The following is a 20,010-nucleotide window of genomic DNA, read 5'->3' as shown; positions in this document are numbered from 1 at the left end:
ACAGTCCTCAGCCTAAAAAATTACCAGCTAAAGACGCAAGAAATGGAAACAGGGTGGAGCGAAGGGTTACAGTCTCCACATTGAGGCTAGGAACCCAAGACTGAAGTGGGTTAAGACATTTTTCCCATGGTTGAAGAAGGAATCATACCAGACTTGGCAAGAAAACACAACTTTTTGTGTCAAATTATCCCAAAGTTTCTCCTAGAAGACGTCAGATGTCTACTACAAATTAAAAAAAAAAAAATTTAAATAATCTGTGGTTTAGAATCCTGATGAGGATATGGCCAATTTGAAGGCAGGCCAGAAGAACCCTCTTTAAGACACTAATTTCTGCCCATCGCTGTCCCACCCCTCAGATGTCAAACTAACGTCTTCATAAGGAGGCACGGGCCAGGTGCCAGCCAGCAACGCTCATGGGATGGTCCCCAGGAGCCGGGCTGAGATCACCACAGAGCAACAATGAGGAGGAGGATGACAATGCCGCGGCGCTTGTAGCATCTGCCAGCCCTGGCAGCAGGGGACCCACCACACGTCGCTCCGCTGCCAAGTCCAGCAGCCATTCCTCATTTTCAGAGGGCAGAAGAATGACAAAGTCAATCTCTGAGGCTGCCAATCTGAGCGACTACAGCTCTAAATAAGCAGCAACCCCTTGCATGCTAAAGCTCAAACACTGATTGCTGCTTGGGAGGGTTTTCTCCCAAGATGAAGGGTAGACAGGAGCTGTGGTAGGTCAGGTCCTATGGTAAAGGGGACAAACCCAGCTCAGCCGCTGGGTACCTTCCCTGCAGACCTTGTATGCCAACGGGGAGCAACGGTTGCGTTGTTGGTGGGGGAACAGGGGCTGATCTCCTACTCCGTCCCAGGCTTTGCTGTGCATCTTCACACCTCCATCTCCCCATCTGCTAAATGGGAATTGTAACACTTCCTTCTCCTCGCTGTGCTGCCGTGAGGATACCACGTTAATGAGCACAAGGCACTCAAATGTTGCCAAACACATCAGCTAAGCAGCCAGGGCTTTATTTATTTGTTATTAAAATTTTTCTTTGATCATCTTTTTTTTTTTTTTTCCCCTCCCTTGATCATCCCACCCAACAGCCATCTTTTTCTGTCACCCTTTCCATCACAGAGCCAGAGCCCCAACAGCCTTTCCTCTGTCCCCATGGGCTCCTGGCATTCCTCAGCTCCTGGAAGAGCCGTCTTCCAGATTCGGACCAGATTTGAATCCTTGACACCATATCGAAAGCATTACGAATCAAAATGAGTTCTTAATTTTCTCCTGGAAGACTGTTCCATGGACATACTTCTAAACAGCACTGCTAAAAGCCCGTCAACTGGTGCACTTTTCCCCAGATAAAGCTTCCAAGTGCTGCTGCTTTTAAAGAGCCACACAATAGGCTTAGCTGGAGGTGAGAAAAGTCAGGAAGACAGAAGTCCATGGAAATGGTCACAAACATCATGCTAAATGAAGCCTCTACGATGCAGTCTTCGGTGACATGCTACTTTGCACTTCAGGGGCAAAGTAGAAAGCCGAGAATACTCTGAATTTTTCTTCCAGAGGGAGGAAACCATTGTCAGAAGGACAGCTGTTAATCTCATGTGCCTCTTGGCCAAGCTTCCCAAACATCTGGCACCACCTCTAAACCTTCCAGCTTGAGCTTGACTCACCTCCTCCTCATCCAAACTCCTGCCTCAGCAAAGCACTGGGGAAACACCGAAATGGTGATTTCTGGAGTAAATATGAAAAAAGTTGAAGACGTATGAGTCATCGGCAGAGCAATGACTGCACAGCCCGGGCCGCCTCCCTCCCACAGACCCACGCGTATTCAGGAGCAGCCAGGAGATGACCTGTCAGAGCCCACATCAACGGGATCTTGAGATTGATGATTGACCTCCTGCCCGGCAGCAACTAGGGGTCAGGCCCAGGCCAGCACACACCATTAGCTTCTGTCAGGATCCCCAGGAGGTCACCTGAGTCTCGTGGCTTCCACTGCCAAAGGCCAAGGCCACCACAGAGGGAACCAACACAGGTATTCTCAGCCCCTCGGGCCAAAGCTATCTCCTCCGTGCTGCAACTATGCCTCTGACCTAACTAGTAACAGTATGGACAATCTTGTAGTACAGACGTTTGGACGATGCCTCTCTACCACCACCCAGTAAGTAATTTTCCTTACAGGATGACAGCTGCCAAGAAGCAGTATGGAGAAGGTCTTTTGCAAGCAGCAGACTAACCACCCCAGTTTTCAATGAAAGGACAACCTGATTAATTTTCAAAAAAACTTAAACAATCTCCACCATCCACAACTCTGGTCACCCTCTGTCAGAAAACCGGTCTGACTTGCAAGTAGCCACAAACAGCCTTTTCAGAGACTCTAGTTACTCAGCAGAAGAAAAACCCTACACTTGCATATAAAATTCAATGACGTAGAGAAGTTGGGACGTTCCTTCCTCCAGGCACAGACCTGTCCCCTAGGGAAACGGCCAATCCCGTTGGAACTAAAGCAATCATATCTTCAGATTGTCCACGGAGAAAATTACCCACTTCTCTGTTTCAGTGAGATAGCAGGCTGGATTTTCCACACTGGCAGTTATCTCAGAGAGCAGCAGATAATGACAAAGCTTCTGGACAAGGAAGCATGAAAACACGGTCAACTCAGCCAGGAAATTATGGCTGAGACAGTCTGTACATTGCTGCTATTCCCAGCGTAATCCTGTCCTGGGCATCATCCAGGCAGTGGATACGTGCACGAGGGGACCACCTACACTGTACGTTAGACACAACCATCAGCTCCACCAGGCTCTGGCCTCTAACTCCACCAGCTACGGTTTATAGCTGTAGATATGACTGCTTGCAAACACCCATTGCATTTCCCAGTGAATTTACTATAAAATATAAAAGGTTTTTTTTTTCCCCTTCGCCCAAGAGATGAAGAATGGAAAATCTTAGATAAGAATTGTAGCTAATTTTTTAAAAGGGCCAAATTCTCCACTGATGTAAGCTGGCACCTCTCCATAGGCTTCAATGGAGTTGTGCCAGTTTACATCATCTGATAACTTAGCCCAAAACTTTCTAAATCCATTTGCTGTCATTTTGCAAGTGCCAAATACGGTTTATTTCAGAACCGGTTTCAGTACGATGATATTTTCCACTAATGCCGCTTCAAACGTCGTCTTACTTTCTTGTATCACGTGACAACACGCTTCTTTCATTAGATAGAAAACCTCGGGGATTCAGTAGGAAAAGAAAGACAGTTCTCTGCACAACACAACCGATGTTTAAGTTTGTTTGGAGCTGAACGTGGGCAGGCAGCTCCCCAGACTCCTTCCCCATGCAAAGCCCTTGGCAGCACGGCAGCAAAACACGTGCACTAAGAAGGTATTTACAAACACACACAAAAACATCTGGTTAATGCCCAGCATCTCTACAGAGATTCACACCTTCCATAGAGAGTACATTGGTCTTTTTGACTGGAGGCGGCAAATCCCCGTCCTCCACGGCCACGCACCCCCATTTCGTCCAGCTCAAGATGTATGTTTTGGATCGCTCCGCTACTTTCTACTATTAAATGACAAACTCGGGGGAATAAAGCCAGCTGCACTGCACATCCAGCTGAAATGGTTTAAACAGCTATTACCCAAGGAAGCAAAAGGGACCAGCCTCTGCTTACCACCACTCAACCGTAAAACCGGGATAACTTCATTCACATGGCTGGAGTCGGACCAATAAAATACAGGGAAAGAGAGAAAACAACCCGACCCAAAGCAAAACGATCCCAGGAGGATACTCGTAGGAGGCAGCATGTCGCTACCGGTCTAGGGAAGGCTGGGACAACCATCCCATCCCTTCCTGCTGAAGCACGAACCCAGCTTCTCCTCCTGCCTGTACGGTCCCAGTAAGGGTCTCCCTGCAGGTCCTGCTCCCCTTTCCCAATGTGACTGCCCCTCTTTGGTTTGACAGCTACCTGCCTGTATTTCTGAATTCTCCATTTCACTGCTATTTCTGGTGGAAAAGGGCAACTTAAACCCACTTTTCAGTACATCCCAGACAGAAAACTTAAACCAGTTGAAGTCAGATAACCATTTCAGAGGGAGAGGAAAGAGCTTATCCTGAAGAGATCAAAATAGCTTCACTTCAAAGAGGAGCATCTCATCTCAGAAAGGCCCAAATATCTTGTTTCACAATTCCCTAAACATTTTTTTAAAAACCTTGTTATCAAAACAGCATCTTAGACTGTGAACTAGCATATGCTAAAAATTAAAAAGAGTAATCATAACATTTAATAAATTAAAGATAAACAGAACATTGCTTTGGGTCAAAGAAATGTTTCAAAGTGGCTCAAAGTAACCCCTCAAAACTAAACAACACAATGTTTCACTGAAACTCTACACAAATTTCTGTTGCATCTTAACGCGAAGGATTTTGCTTCAGCTGGGTCGCTCTGGAGGGTTCCAGCAGAGGTGGGCACCCCCCAGGGATGGTGCTGGGGGGGAGCAGGAGGACAGGATGGAGGTGACTGCCTGGCAGTGATGTTCATGTGTCCCTGCCTTTCCTTTTCACGTGGAGGTGCTGGGGACTGACGCTGCCCCCCTCTCCCCATCTGCATCACGCTGCCTGCCCGGCGTCAGAGGCGCTGGCAATCCCACCCCATCTCTCCAGCCTGCTATTAACACCGCTGCCAAACCCATCCCTGAAATGTCATCTCCAATCTCGTGGACCGCCTGTCCTGCTGGCAGGCTTGGGCTGTGTCCAGGCAGCGCCCGCAATGCAGTGGGAAGCAGCTTTGCTCTCCAGCACGTGGGACCCCAAGACACCTGGGGTCCCCTCTGCAGCCCTAGCATGGCACCCCCATCACGGGGGAGGAGGTGAGCTAAGCCAGCCTGGGTCAGGTGGTATGGGGGCAATCAGCCCTCATTCATTGCCCCAGCCCCAGGAGACGTGAGCTTCACTCCCAGCTCTCCTGAAATTGCACTGGGGTCCCCATCTGTGATCTGCAGCAGAGAAGCCTTGACTCCCACCCAAAAAATTTCTTAATCGGGTCACAAGTTCTTCCAAGAGCACTGAACACAACTCTACATTTTATGAGGCTCCTGAACTCTGCACTGCTACAAACAGCAATAACAGCAGCAATAGCCATGTTTTATGGTACCACTGGCACTGCTACTTCCAAGGAATAATTTAAATCCTGTAAATAACCAAGCAATTAAAAAGAACGCACGAAAAAGCTGTGCAGCGACCAAAGTAATTATACAGCAGCCCAAACTGTATTTTCAGAGAATGTTTAACATTACTACTGGTATTACTACCGTTAACTAACAAAGCAACAGGCTGCCAGGGCTTTAAATAAATTATATCTATTAGCTTTGGCATTCTTCCTAGCAGCCAAGCATTAGCAGTGATGAAGAACCATTTAATATGGCTAATCATGGTAATTTTCTGTGCAGTTTTGTCATAACCATTCCTTCTTCTATAACCAGGGAGCTGAAAAAATCTGCTTTCCTGTGTCAGAGGCAGGGCTTATGGGGAAGGTCTCTTTCTTCGGTTGGGAGACTGGCTTGGGGCAGGCAGAAATGACAAGAAAGAGGGCAGAAGGCAACTTCTCCGTGGTGCCAATAATTCAGGCAGGTAAGTTATCCAGGAGGAAGTCTACATGGAGGCAACAGCCAGTCTGATGAGCTGAGAGGGAGGATTTCAAAGGAAAATTTGAAGTCCTGCACTAGGTGTACTTGACAAAGTGCCGCCTTCTGCTACCAGACCATTCCTCCAGTCCCATCTGTTTCACAAAACCATTTAGTTCGTCCCCCTGTACCACAGCAATTCTGAGAACAACTTCCAGCAAGTTGCTTAGAGCTAATCCTCTGAAAATTCACTCTGTAATCCAAGGATTCATCTCTATGGAAACTGCTTATAATCGGTACTTTTTATAGCTTAAAAAAAACCCCAGCATCAACAAAAGGTATTGTAACTCCAATTGATAGTTATTTCATTCCCACTGGAGATTGCCAGCTTTGGGAAGGGGACGTGGATCTTCCTGGTAATTTAAGGGAATGGATAATATGAAAGCATCCGGCTAAGCTCATAAGCGTGAGCTCTGCTGACACCCAAAGATGCATCTGTGATGGCGTGCAGAGAGTGGTGGGTCAGCATCATGAGTGATGGCATCGCTGGAGGGAAAGCCCTCCTGTGCTCTTCCCAACCCTCCCAGTGCAACCAAGTCATAAGGCTTATCTAACAAGATAAACCATGATCAGCCCTTTTAAAAAGCCTTGAAACCTTATGGCCTGGCAACATTGACCAAGATTGGTGCCTGAGCCTTACCCTTGGCAGGGAGGGATTTACACCACCACGTCAACCGATAGAGTTGACCAGTTTCTGACCACAGAGAAACAGAAGAGCACATTCAAGAGAATGGGACAGGAGCGTGCAAAAATTGAGATGCTGGAGGAAAGCTTGAACATTTTGAATACACCGCATGAGTCTGCTACGGCTAAGCTCAGTCCTGCTCACCTTGCCCAGCAGCCCAGAGGAACTCCCATTGCTTCTGCTCATCTCCAACGTGTGACTGTGGAGGGAAAGGGGGGGAAGATAAAACTTATGGTACCTGTGGCAGCTGGGAAAAACACTCCAAAAACAGTGAAGAAGGACTCCCCCTGGCTGTAGTCCGGCAGCGTGTTGTTGAACATAAGCTCTTCCGAGTAGCCAACGAAGCCATGCTCTGTGAAGACACGGAGAGGAAGAGGAGAACCTCAGAAACCACAGGGACTGCAGGAGACCCTCCAGCCTGCTCTCGGCGACCACCCGTCCTCTAAACACGTGCGACAGCAGCGGCTGTTTCCAGGGGTAGCTTGAAAGGATGAATGTGAACTTATTTGGAGGGGGGAGAAGGCAGAGAAGAGGTCAGGGTGGTTACCAGGGTGTAATTGCCAGGGGAAGGTGCCGCAGTGCACATCAAGAGGCACCACCAGGCTGGGTGGCTCTCACCAAGCCAGAATACAGACCATATCGAATCCTGTCTGCGAGCAAGCAGGACATCTTCCAGGACACCTCCTGTAAAACCTGTCCACGGAGGAATACTGTCTGCGGGGATCAGCCAGTATTTATACCTATTTATCCATGCCACTTTAATCCTGTTTCCAAATAGAGCAGAATTATGCTGCCATAAGACAACTGCATCCCTGAGCAAGCCCTCACACCATATCCTCAATTCTGTGTGTCTGCCAGTCAAGCTCCTGAACAGACAAGACCTGAGATGTGCCCATGCTCTGAAGCTGCTATCAACACACCCAGTTTATACACTGGTCGCCAACGAGGCCAGAGCCAATAAAGTCAGTTTGTTGCAGGGTGGGCTCTGCCCTACAAGACAAGTTTCCCCGTGGAGAAAGAATAAGGTGCTGTAAAACTGCCCAGTGCTCTGATGCTGCCTTGCGCACTTACCCTCCTGCTGCCATCACTCTCCTGTTCCTGTGTGATCACCTCCAAAACAAGGCTAAATATGGGGCTGTGCATCACAACCAGCCACCCTTCTCTCCAATCTTCTGCAGATGTTTATCACGGTGCAGCAAGGACCAAATGCCGAGACCTTGGGCTGTGCCCCACTCTCCACACCAAATTCTGCCAAGTTTTTCCAAGGTTACATGCACACATACAGGTTTTGCCTTCCAAACAAAAAGTTTTACAAAAGACGGGCAAGAAGGGAATGCGATGGGTAGGATGTCAACGTCATGCAATTGGCTTACTGGGTATGTAATGGAGGATCCTGCTCCCTCACTTCATGTTGGAAAGACACGTCGAATTCTTCCACAAATCTGGATTTGTGAATAGTTGAGCCCAACTCAATAGTTGAGCCCAGCTGATGTGCCATCAGGGCCTTTCTTAGGAAAGGTTTTAGATGCTTATAGGTAGAAAAGGCAACTCAGGAAAAGCAGGTTAAGGAATTAATGATGTGTCCATTAAATGAATAATTTCATTTTCAACACACAAGACTGCTTTTTAATGGAGTATCTTAACCTGTGGAAACTTGTCCTCCCTGTCAGTAATCCAAATGCTCGTGCCAGCTGGGGTGGGGGGTGAGCAAAGTCGGTTCCTTTTTTCCTCCTGCCACTATAATCTTTCTCCACAAGACATGTGACTGCAATAACTTGAATTTTCTCATTAACAGGCAGGATGTTGTTTATGGCTGTGCAGGATGATGGCCAGAAATTAAAAAAAGTCTCCATCAAAGCTGTTCCACGCCTCAAAGACAACATTAATGTCATTTGGACAATAGATTAAACCGGAAAATTAAATCAGAGCTCTGAACGCAAGACATATCCATTTAAAGTATCAGAGTATAACTAACCACAGAGCTTTGATGTTGTCACAGAAAAATCCTATAGATAATCAGAAGTTTCCTACTACATCTGCATTCATTGTGTTGGCCAAACATGGATGGAAATAAACTGATAGAAAAGGTCTCCTGCTGCTAGGCTTTTTAGAACCACCAGCTATCTTCACTAGGAACAAGTCCCAGACAAGATTTAAAGTGAATAAACTCAGAGCAACACGTTGACCTCTCGACCCCATGGGTTTCTGCAGAAAGTACAGCTTTTGGAGAAATAAAGGGGGGATTTGTGTAGGCTGTATACTCCCACAAGACCAGATCTGAGCTCGTTCAACTGGAATTTGTGCCCATGATGGCAGGGCATATGGGCTGGCTTCAAAACTCCCACAAAACTGCTTGAGTTCTGGTTCCTGGTCAATGGACTTTTCACAAAGTACATGCTCCTCATAGAAATAGTGATGTTTCATTAGTAAAACAAAAGGGGTGGGCAAAATAGTCACTTTGTCTCAAGATCTGCAGACCTTCTTCAACCTGTGCTTCACAGCAGCAGCATCAAATATACCTATGTCACTCTTGACAAAAGTTTGCCCCACTAATTCTTAAACATCTCCTGGGAAGCAGACTCAAGCCTCTCTTGATGGTTTACTCTCATATTCTCCTGTCTTTATCATTTAAGTTTCTCCCACTATTGAACCAAAATGACGCTGTTTGAAGTTCATGATGCTGTTTCTTGCCTGATCCATAAATTATTTGCATTTTTTAATGCCATCCTTTCACCTGCTGGAGACAGTCCCCATGCTGCACTGGCACAGATTCTGCCAGGATGTAAAACTTTATGCTTGTCTTCATCAAACCACAAATTGTCCTTCTCATACCACTTCCCCAGCTTATGCAAGGTCATCTTGAAGTCTGACCCTCTCAGCCAGGCTGCTGCGAGCCCTTCCCAGCTGGAGGTCATCTGCAAATTGAAGCCACATATTCTCTTTTCCATCATCCAAACAGTTAAGGAAAACACCAAATAACAGCCAACCAAAACCAGACGCTCGCAGACCCTCACCAGGCAGAGCCCCCTGCTTTGTGAGTGAACCGTCTCCAACTGGGGTCTTCCAACCGGGTTTTGGGGCTGTTTAATTCAACAATTAGCTCATCCAAGCACTTTTAGTGCCTTATGTCTCCTTTCTTGTACAAAAGACCAAGTATACAATCAGACTACATCTTCTCTGATACCATTCTGGCCACACCATGGCCAAAGAAAGACCACAAGACCCATGAGTCCAATGTCTGACCCGCATCTCCAGGCATCTGGCTCCTTTTAAGCTTAAGAAGCCAAACAAACCCTTGTGCTCTATCCATTCATCTCCACTTCCCTTTCTTACTTCATTCCCCCAAGGGTAAATCCTGGGTGGAAGAGACAAAGCCCAAAACCATGGCAGATGCCACTGAAGCCACAGAAAATGACAGCCACGGATTTGTTGAAAGAGCCACAGGATGCACTTACAAGTCCATCCCACTTCTGCTTCCTTTCCTCACGGCTCTGGTGGGTGAGAGGAAGCCCAGCCATTCCACATTTCCCCTTTAAACAGAACCAGGAGCTTTCTTGTCTAATTAAAGAAAAGTTCATCCAAATGTTACTTGTTATAATAGCCTCATTTCTCAGTCAATCACCCTCCCGTGAAGCAAACCTCACGTCCCTTTTGGTGGGTTTTACGCCAGGATTGGCAATTGCCATCAATTTAAGCCAAGCTATTGCCACGCGACCACGGAGCTGAGAACAACTTGCTGTGAGCATCTCCTGGCTGCCCTTGTGCCTGCAAGTCACAGAGCGAGTCATCTGTGACCTTTCAGCTGTCATATTAATGGGACTAATTGTAGCTGACGGGGCAATTGGGCTGAAAATCATCCAAAACAAAACAGGAATCAGCAACTGAGACCAATCGGTTAAACCAACAGAGCAGTCGGTCGGTTGTTCACGGAGTCAATTATCCACATCCCATTGAAAGTGCACTTCAAAAGGACGAGCTTCGGAAGGAGGAGGGAAGGAAACACGATAGGGTCTATATTTGGCTCTCTGATCTCCAAACAAGGCAAGATCATTTCATTTCTTTCTTTTTTTTTTTTTTTTTTATAGCTTGAATTTGCCTGTAACTCGTCTCTTTTTTGCTTACAAAATAATACAGTTAACTTTTAGACCTTCTAAATATATTTATTCAGTAACTCATAATCAGGATTCCACTTGTGTAAAAGTCAGGGGTGTTGACCAGAGAAATATTGTCAGTATTTCAAGCTGTGTTCCTTTCTTAGTTTGATATGGTTACTTCTATGTAAAAAAAAAAATTAAAAAAAAAAGAAAAGAAAAAGAATAGCAAATCATTACAAAGAAAGGTCCTCAGCTTCTTAACTACTATGTTTTTCACACTTACTAGAGGTAACGAATGACTTTCAAATGAAATGAAATTTGTGTTTCAGTATTGATGCGTTTTTTTTTATTTTTGGGTTTTTTGTGTGTTGTGTTTTTTTTTTTTTTTTTTTTTTTTTTTTTTTTTTTTTTTTTTTTTTTTTTTTTTTTTTTGTAAGAGGATCTTTTCCTCCAGCTAACTGCTGGGTACCTGACTCCCTCCTCACTTATTACAAAATGTTTGTCTGACAAATTTTGCTCTCAATTAATTTATGCAACCCCACAGCCTCTAAATCCTGCCTTTAATGATCCTGCTCTTGGTTGGCTCACAGGGGGCTGGAGCTGAAGCGCTATAAACAACCTTCCCAGTGTCGTACTAGAAGGAAAAGAATCTGGTTCCTTCTCTGTGCCGTGTCAGCCTTATGGGAAATGCACAATAAAGAGCGGTAACAATTTATTTCCATCATTAGATACTCAATAAGAAGCAGGAAAATAATGGATTTCTCAAGTGGTTGAGCTGAAATAAATAAACAACGAGGTGGGGGGGGGAGGAAACTGACATAGAGCAACATCTGAATTATTCCAGTGATTTTTGACAAATTAAGTCCTTCCAGTTGCCTGTATTAAAATGATGTAATAAACAATAAAAACAAGTTTCAAATGGAAGAGCTTCCAGGATAAGCATCCTCCATTCACAAGCACAGGGGGACTAGAGAGGGCTGCACATCATCCTGAGGAGGAAGGTGGCCAGGATTCTCATGTTCCTCTGGCCACCACAGATGCCTGGGAGGCGATATCAGCCTTCCTCTGGTTGCCACCACTGCAGCCCTCCCTCCACCCCAGTTGGTTTCCACATTTAACCTCTTCTTGCCACTTTCTCCCACCTCTTGCCCCATGGAAGAGGATGAAAGCAGCCGAGGCAGTTTTCCACACTCAGGACCCACCTTAGCCTTGCTATGAAGCCCAGGGTATCGGAGTGGGACTGGAGGAGGTTGGAGAAGGGGCACGAGGCGAAGCTGTGGTTACGCGGGGTCAGGCCATTATGCAACGGCACAGAGGACGAGGGCGCTGCCAAGTTCCAGGCAACCTGGAGCTCATTACAGATTAGTCAAGTCTTGGCCAAATTCAATAAGCCTGTTCACAAGCTTAAGGTTAAGTAAACCCTGGCACCGAGGCAGGGGCTAAGTAATGCAAAAATGGAAAACCACCTTAAGAAACGGCTCCCAGAAGACGGTCACGTATTGCACTCTGCTTGCGATTAGAGATTTTAATTATGAAGGTGGATGCTGAAGGCTTGAAGTGGTGAGATTCTTTTCTTTTGCTAAATAAGTAGGCCCACACGTTCTCGCCTGGAAGGTACTTGCTGAGATTTGCTTTCAGAGGAACAGCTGGAAATGTTTGTCTTGCAGCACATTTCCCAGATCTGACCCCAGCATTTTCAGGATCCTGTGTGATGTAAGAGGTGGAGAGCCAAAAAGTAATTACATATCCTTGGCATAATTATCTCCCCTCTCTCTCTTTCTCCTCTTCTTCTTCCATCTCAAAACCCTTCAGGCATCAGCTCAGAAATCCAGTCATTCCCCTTGGACACCAGTCCCAGCGCATGCTCAGAGTGAGGTCCCAGTGTGGATGCTGGAGGTACCCGGGCACACCAGCATGCAGGAAACAGGAATGGTCCTTGCAGCCTGGTCCAACAGCTGCCATCCTCACCTGACTACACGCCTTCGTGGTAAGTTGAAATATCACTCCTTGCCAGCCACATGCTTGCATTTTCTTCCTCCAAACCCTTAGCTGAGGGCAAGGTACAAGCCTGGTACTTCTGAGCTGCTAAATCCCTGGTGGGCGAGTCAAGCCCTGTCAGGTTGGTAACTCTCAGAAGTTGTGGCCTATCAGATGATTCTTGAGTAACCTAAGTCAAATTAACTTCTACATAGGTCAAAGTGCTCAACAGCAAGGGAGGACTGATATTCTCCCTCCAAAAGCCTTTACAATACTAATTCTGCCCCTGTCTGCTCATCAATGAATGGTCTGGTGGTGACCAAACTCACCAAAGTGTGCTTAACAGTCATAGCCTGCCACACAAGAACAGCATCTTCACTCACCAAAGGAAAGTCAGGTGTGCCTGACTTTATTAAAGTAATATTTTGATGCCAGAACACCACCAGCAAGTTTCCTCAGCACCTCAGAGCGCACTTGCAGATACACAGGATTAGCCATCCACATAGAAACCGTGGATGTGCAGAGACGGATGCAAAGCCATAAATGTCACCCAAACCCCACAGCCTTTTTACCTTTGCCTTCTCCCAATACTATGCAAATGCTGAAATTTAATTTGAGGCAACAAGCAGCCCAAGATCTGTCACGACAGCTCTGAATGCCAATAGCTGCACTCTCAACAGCTTGGCTTCCCAGCGAAGGGGCTACTCGCACGTGCTGGAGAATGACACGGATCCTGTTGATGGCAACCAGCCCAGCAACGCCACGCAGAGCACCCAAGAAAAGTCACGGTGCACCTCTCCAGCAGACTGGCATCATCAAAGAGACGTGAAGAGGGCACCTGAGTCATAAATAACACTTAAATCACCTTTCCCAACAGAATGAAAAATGAATAAATCAAAGCGGTGCAGTGGAAGCCCCACCTCTCCGCATCCCTCCCTGCACACGCTCGGCTTCCTGTGTTTGGGCTTGTTTAACACCAACATTAACAATCACGTTTCCAATGCTCTTCCAAGGCCAGGCCACTTCTGCAGCCTTCACAGCCACCCAGCTCCAGCTCCTGAGGTCCTCCCACCTCCCGCTCATGGGGGCAGCCCACAAAACGCCAAGTCAGCAGAAATCACACCGTCTCTTTTCATCCCAGCAAGTCCTATAGCCCCATCTCTGCTCCCAGGTGTTGCCCTATTGCTATCAGCCTGGTGTAGGGCAGAAGGAGGTGGAGATGTATGAGAAACACGTAGAAAGGTTGGAAATCATTGAATCATAGGAAGGGAAGGAAAAGGGTGAGAGGGAAGCAGATCTCTGGAGATAGACAGAGAACAGTAGGGTGGTTTTTCCATGCCACCAGTCCACTGCTGGGGGCTGACACTCAGCGTGTGAGATGCACGAACAGTTTTTCACCAGAACATCTCCAGTCCTCTAAAAGACAGAGAACTGGTGAGTCACGAAAGCAAAGCGTGTTAAGAGGCAGAGCTGTGCTGGCAGCTACAGAGAACAAACACAACCTTCGCTGAACTTGTACAGACGTACAAAAATGTTTTAACATCTTCCAGGACATCTCCTGCTTTACCTTTGGATATACAAGTTCTGGCTGGAAGATTGGGAAGAAACAGAAGGAAAAGAGAAGAGTTGCAGAAGAGCCGAGCTGGAGGAGGGTGGGATGGATTGAAGAGATCGATCCCCTGTCTCCTGACAGCCACCGCTGGACTCATCTAATCAGGGAACCACATTCACCAAAGCCAGGTTGCCCTTTTCTGGAGCCCTGGTGCAACACACGTGTGCCACATGCGTCAGAGTGGATCAGTGCATGTTCTCCATGAGCCAGGAGCCCTTCTGCTCCATGCAGGACTCGTGGGCAGCAGCACAGCTCCGTAGCGGGAGATGCTGCACCTGCAGCCCAGCCCAGAGGGAGAAGAGCAAACACAAGACTTCTGAAACCTGTCCCCACAGACTCACCCTCCATATGTCACCAATGGGGTCATGCCTCGGGTTCATCTCAGTCCTCATGGCCACCTCCTACCTTCTGGCAGCTCCCGCAGCCTGAGTGTTTCTGCTTTGGGAGCCTTAAACTAGGCGGGGGCAAAAACAGGGAGGAATTTTTGGCTGAAATAGAGGCAGGTCAATGATTATGCGGTGATAAAAAGGCAGCTATTGCACAATTAACACAGGGGCACGTGGCCACGCTGCCAGATGAGCGCAGAAAGACTGCAGAGCATCTGCTGGAGCTGCCGGGGCACTGAGAGATGGGGGATGCGGGAGCTGCTGGCAGCCCTGAGCACAAAGTACCGGGAAGAAGAAGAGGTAAGAAGGGGAAGGGACTAAATTCCCTCTGTAATTTCATCCCTAAATCCCACTTAAACACATTTACTATAAAAAGAGCCCCAGCCACAGGCGGCAGGAATGACTGCTGCCTCCCCACACAGCAGGAGGGTGCCAGCTGGAAATTAAGCACTGGGTGCCACAGCCAGCATCTCCCCGTGCCCCGCTGGCCGTGGCAAGCAGTGTCCTCCAAAATGCCAAACTCAAGTTGAGCAGCAAGAGGCAGCTCAGGGCGGGGAGAGGAACCCGTTGCAGTTTTTCCACTCGCGGTGCAGAAATAAACTCCTATTTTATTGTTAGCACTAAGGAGGTGGTTTCATAAATCAGGACAAACAGCACACTTACGTTTCAAATTCGTCAGAGCTGCAAGTAGCAAAAACCAGATAGGTTTTAGTGAAAAAAAAAAAAACAAAACATTTACCAAGAGGGCGGTGGAGGGGAGAAGGATCAGAGCAATTCTGAAGAAAGAAGGAAAGGAGTTCCCTTGCCCAAGACCTTCTCTGTACCCATAATAAGCCCATCAAACCCAAAATGAGAGATTATGTAAAGTCTGTAATTGAAGGAGTGAAAGCCACAGTTAAAACAATCTAAAAAGGCCAAGCCCTGAGAAAGGCAACTCGAATCCCTTATCTTTTGATGGAAAAGAATGTGCTCCCTGAGATTAATGACGTGTTTACCCGAAAGGAAATCGCCGCCCTTCTGAAGCAGCGAGTGTTTGTTCCTCCCGAGCCCCTGTTTTCTGCTCCAGAGCTGATCTCCCAAACCTCCTGTTTAAAGTCAACACACAATACGGCTTCCTGCTGCCACAGGCTCCGAGGGATCCCACCATTAACCCTCTCCCGAAAACCACCCTCCAACCGGCACCTGCTCCTCCCGGCCACCACCAGCAGGGACAAAACCAGGGTATTTTGGTCACGCTTGGAGCACCAGTACCAAGACAGGCATCACACCGATGCCTGCCAGCAACCTTGCTGCAGGGTGATGAATCACTCCCCAGCATAAACATTTCTGAGTTGAGCAGACAAATTAGCAGAGACTGCGACAGCGCTGTCGAGGGGAAGCACTCACTGTCTTATTTTCCTGTCTTGCTCTTCTCCAAAGTCTCCGGACGTGGAAGGTGACCTCTTCTCAAGTTGCTGGGGGTTTCGGCAGCCTGGCCTGCCACGGGATGCTCTTGGAAAGAGGTCTGACGCCTGCAATGCTCTGCCGTGTTAGGGGAGGTAGAGGAGAAGCACAGGATTTGTGCACTTGAAAACCCTTAAGCAGGCAAAAAAGCTCAGAGCAGAAGCGCTGGAGGGTGGCCTATTTGAGGAAACCTGCCAAAAAACCCCCCTCGGGGACCAGCAGTCCTTTGAATAGAGGACAAACCCAAGTATTCACATCCTCACCCTCTGCCCCCCTCGTCAGGGTTGGAGACTGTTTAGCCTGGAGAAGACTGAAAGGGAACCTCATACTTATCAATAGCTAAAGGGTGGGTGTCAAGAGGATGGGGCCAGATTCTTTTCAGTGGTGGCCTGGGACAGGACAAGGAGCAATGGGCACAAACTAAAACACAGGAAATTCCATCTCAACACGAGGAAAAAACTTCCTCACTTTAAGGGTAACAGAGCACTGGAACAGGCTGCCCAGAGAGGTTGTGTAGTCTCCTTCTCCGGAGATACTCAAAACCCCCTGGAGGCATTCCTGTCCAACCTGCTCTAGGTGACCCTGCTCTGGCAGGTGGGTGGGACTCCAGAGGTCCCTTCCAACCCTGGCCATTCTGTGAGACCCCAAGGAGGGGACTCAAGCCCCAGAGGTGGCTGAGGCTGACCCCTGGTAAATGCACTCACACCACACCCCAATCTCCTTGTGGTCTGGGGACCTCGAAGCATCCCGACCTTAAGAACCATCAGGTCACAAGCATCCTCCTGTCCCTAAAGCCAACTGACCTGCTATAAGGGGTCCTGGCTAACAGCTAAAAATAGCACAAAAGGCAGAATAAACAAAGGGAGCTGCCTAAATTGGTCTCTAATGTTTGTATTTAGCTAACGGGGCAATTTTCATCTGCGGGAGGGGGCTGGGTGGGAGGAAACACTAATTTCTGCCCAACTCCCATGCGCCTGCTTTATCTCCACCTTGGCTTCTCAAGAGGATGGGGAAGTGAAAAATCACCAGCATACACAAGAGGACACACAATGCTCAAAAGCACCCACACAACTAGCTTGTCATCATAAAAGCCTGGTGCCTCAGCACCACTTAAATAAAGGAAAACTCAGGAATGTGCCTGTGGCAGTAGCTAGTAGAGCCCTTTGGCACTTACTCTGTCTGTACAGGTTGGTGGGTTTTAATCTTTTTTGGGAAAAAAAAGCCAAAAAATGTATACTTTCCACAGGTGGAAAATCTGAAATTTTGGTTAGGAGAAAAAAGGGAAAGACTTTAACATGGTTATTTCAACTTTATAAAGTCCACTTATGCTTTACATTATTTAACGCAAAGCACCAGACTTGCCGTAATATATAAAATCCCTCCATTACTATTTTATTTTTTGATGTGGTATCTGCTACCTGGCTTGTTCAGTGGTATTCAAACCAGCCAGAGGAAATGGTTTTATTCATTACAAAGAGGACAAGAAGTAAAATGTTCCTTGCTTCACCCTTTTTCTAGGAAAATAGTTTGCACCAATGGGACATTATTATTAATTACAGACTGGTATTCCTTGGAAGTCATGCCCAGAGTTCCTGCTTGTGGGAGGCTCTACAGAACTTCTCTGATGAAAAGCCCCAGCCTTGAGAAATCAGAATTTAGGCTGACTCAAGGCGCAACAATTGGAGGAAAGTGAAGGGCATTTGAGCGGCAGCAGCGATGACACACATCCTTCAGGCTCGGAGTGACCTCCTTTCTAGCTCCGAGCTGCTCCACCTATTGCTTGGGACAAAGCCCAGTCCCTGCCGATCAAATCCTCATCTTTAAAAAGAAAGCAGTTAATCAAATTGTAACATAATCCACTGGACCCTGCCATGGTCTACAGAGTCTTCTGCCATGGTCTACAAGAATAGACCATACTCATTACTAGATCATCCTGTACTTCCAAGTTATGGATACATTGTGCAAGTGAAAATGGTATTTCAAAACAAAAGTACTCAGTTTGTTGATTTTTTGATTCTCTGTCCAAAATGATAGTTTGATTTTATTTTGGGGAGGTTTCCATTATCCTCTATACAACTTGAAGCTACAGTTTCAAGTCAAGCTTCAGACTGCAAATCAAACTGGAAATCAGTGTTTGATTTTGGAAAGGTTGAGCAAGACGTTGTCACCTAAAAGGATTTTTTCATTTTTTAGTTTGAAACTATTAATTGAATTCAGTTTAAATCAGACAGTACATTTTCCCTAACAAAATCACATTTTTCAATAAATTCATTTCCCCTTTTGAGTAGAAAAGAAAACCAGCAAGAACCACTGGGCCATCGTCCAGGCCAGGGAAGGCACAACCAGGCTAAAATCTCTTACCTACAGCCAAAAAAGGCCAAAAATTGTTAACACAAGCCAGCAGAGAAGATGTTGAGCAGTAGATAAGGACTCTTGTCCCACGCAAAGTTTTCTTTTTAGCCTAGGGGAGGAACACAAACTAGAAGTGAAGCGGCTGGAGAAAAAATCTAGTATCTAGAAATTATCTTCATAAATTAAATCCTTAAATAAGGAAAGCTGATTCAGGGCACAGCTGAACTGTGACTGGAATTAAACACCAGGGGAATGAAAAAAGAGGAGGTAAAACATCTCCCATCATTTGAAAACAATTATGCAGTGGCACCAGAAAAAAAAAAAAAAAAAAAAAGAAAAAAAATCAATGCAATTAAATAAAGCTGTCCAGTTTAAACAAAGCAACAGGGAGAGATGGAGAGATTATGGGATGATATATATCTTCCTCGAGCCAGTCACTTTTATTAGGTCTCTAGCATTAAACAAGCCGCTGCTAAATGGAGAGCCTGCACGGGAGGTTTTATGGGGGGAGCGGGTGGGGAAAGCCCACATGAAGGCAGCGTCTAGCAGGGGACAAAGCCAGCCGAGGCACATCAGGAGTTATTTACAAGCTTCTAGGAAGACGAGTTTAGCATCGCCTCGCAGGGAAACAGCGAAGAAATTAAAGGTTAAACCAACGGCCTGCAAAATCCCTGTATAAATCAGGAGCAGTATCACCCAATAAGCAAGTTGAAACCTTTAACAGCCTCAGCAAAGCCTCTCCCACTCCAGGGATGGAGCCGGGCCAGTCCTGCCCTGACAGCACTGTGCTGCAGCATGTTTTAGGGTGATGAGGGAGGCCAGAACCCTCCTCCTCCTCGGCACACACGACAGAGGGCTGCTGGCTCCCAAGCCCCACGTGGCTGCTCAGACCGCGCAGCCTGGAGAAGAGAAGACCAAAGAAGAGCACAAGAAGTATTCCAAGCACAGTGGTTTAAGGCTGAAAGAAAGGACATGGGATGGTCCCTGATTCCTCAAGAGACCCAAAGCAGTGGGTTTCAGCTGCAGGAAGGGGTGGTTAACTCAGGAGAGCTGCAACTGGAGTGGGGTCCCCAGGGATGCAGCGGAGGATCCATTGCTGGAAATACTTAAGAGCAGGTTAGACGGAATCACGAAATCGTTGGAGTTGGAAGGGACATTCTAGAGATCATCCAGTCCAACTCCACTGCCAAAGCAGGGCTGCCCAGAGCACATCACTCAGGGCTGCATCCAGGCAGGTCTTGAAGATCTCCATAGAAGGGGACTCCATTACCCCCCTGGGCAGCCTGTTCCAGGGCTCTGGCACCCTCACTGGAAAGAAGTTCTTCCTCATATTTGAGTGGAACTTCCCATGTTCCAGCTTGTGCCCGTTGCCCCTCGTCCTGTCACTGGGAAACACTGAAAAGAGTCTGGCTCCACCCTCCCTCAAACCACCCTTTAGGTACTTATTAAGCATTAACAAAGTCTCCCATCAGCCTTATCTTCTCCAGGCTAAAGACACACATGGCATCCCCAGCACAGCCTGGCGGGTGCAGGAGGTCAGGGACCCACAGGCCCTGAGCTCTTCTCCCCTCCTCCTTACCCACCTCCTGGGACATGCTTCATGGTGGTGGGCTCAGAAATCCCACCTTGGTGGAGTGGGGGCGCAGGGATGCCAGCTCCAGCCCCCGGCGAGCAGCAGCTTCTCCAGCACTCCGAGCATCCACCAGCAGGCGAAGACGGCTGCTCCTCAACAAAGTCCTACTCCTGGGTGTCCTCCAGCGAGGAAACACCGTGAAAACCTACCTACAA

At 47.3% G+C, this 20,010-nt stretch overlaps 1 protein-coding gene across 1 annotated transcript in view; it reads right to left on the bottom strand.

Moving 5' to 3' along the window:
- The window catches only part of SLC12A8 (solute carrier family 12, member 8), a 59,218-nt gene that overhangs the window by 17,608 nt on the left and 21,600 nt on the right, over nucleotides 1-20,010 (bottom strand). The window contains exon 6 of the mRNA XM_014938762.1: nucleotides 6,597-6,710. Coding sequence (XP_014794248.1) covers nucleotides 6,597-6,710 — 114 coding nt within the window. The remainder of the gene's footprint in view (nucleotides 1-6,596; nucleotides 6,711-20,010) is intronic.

This window comes from Calidris pugnax, unplaced genomic scaffold (genome assembly GCF_001431845.1).
Source record: "Calidris pugnax isolate Ruff unplaced genomic scaffold, ASM143184v1 scaffold21, whole genome shotgun sequence".
NCBI lineage: Eukaryota > Metazoa > Chordata > Aves > Charadriiformes > Scolopacidae > Calidris > Calidris pugnax.
The sequence above is the reverse complement of the archived record's forward strand: the minus strand, read 5'-3'. Positions and strand labels throughout refer to the sequence as shown.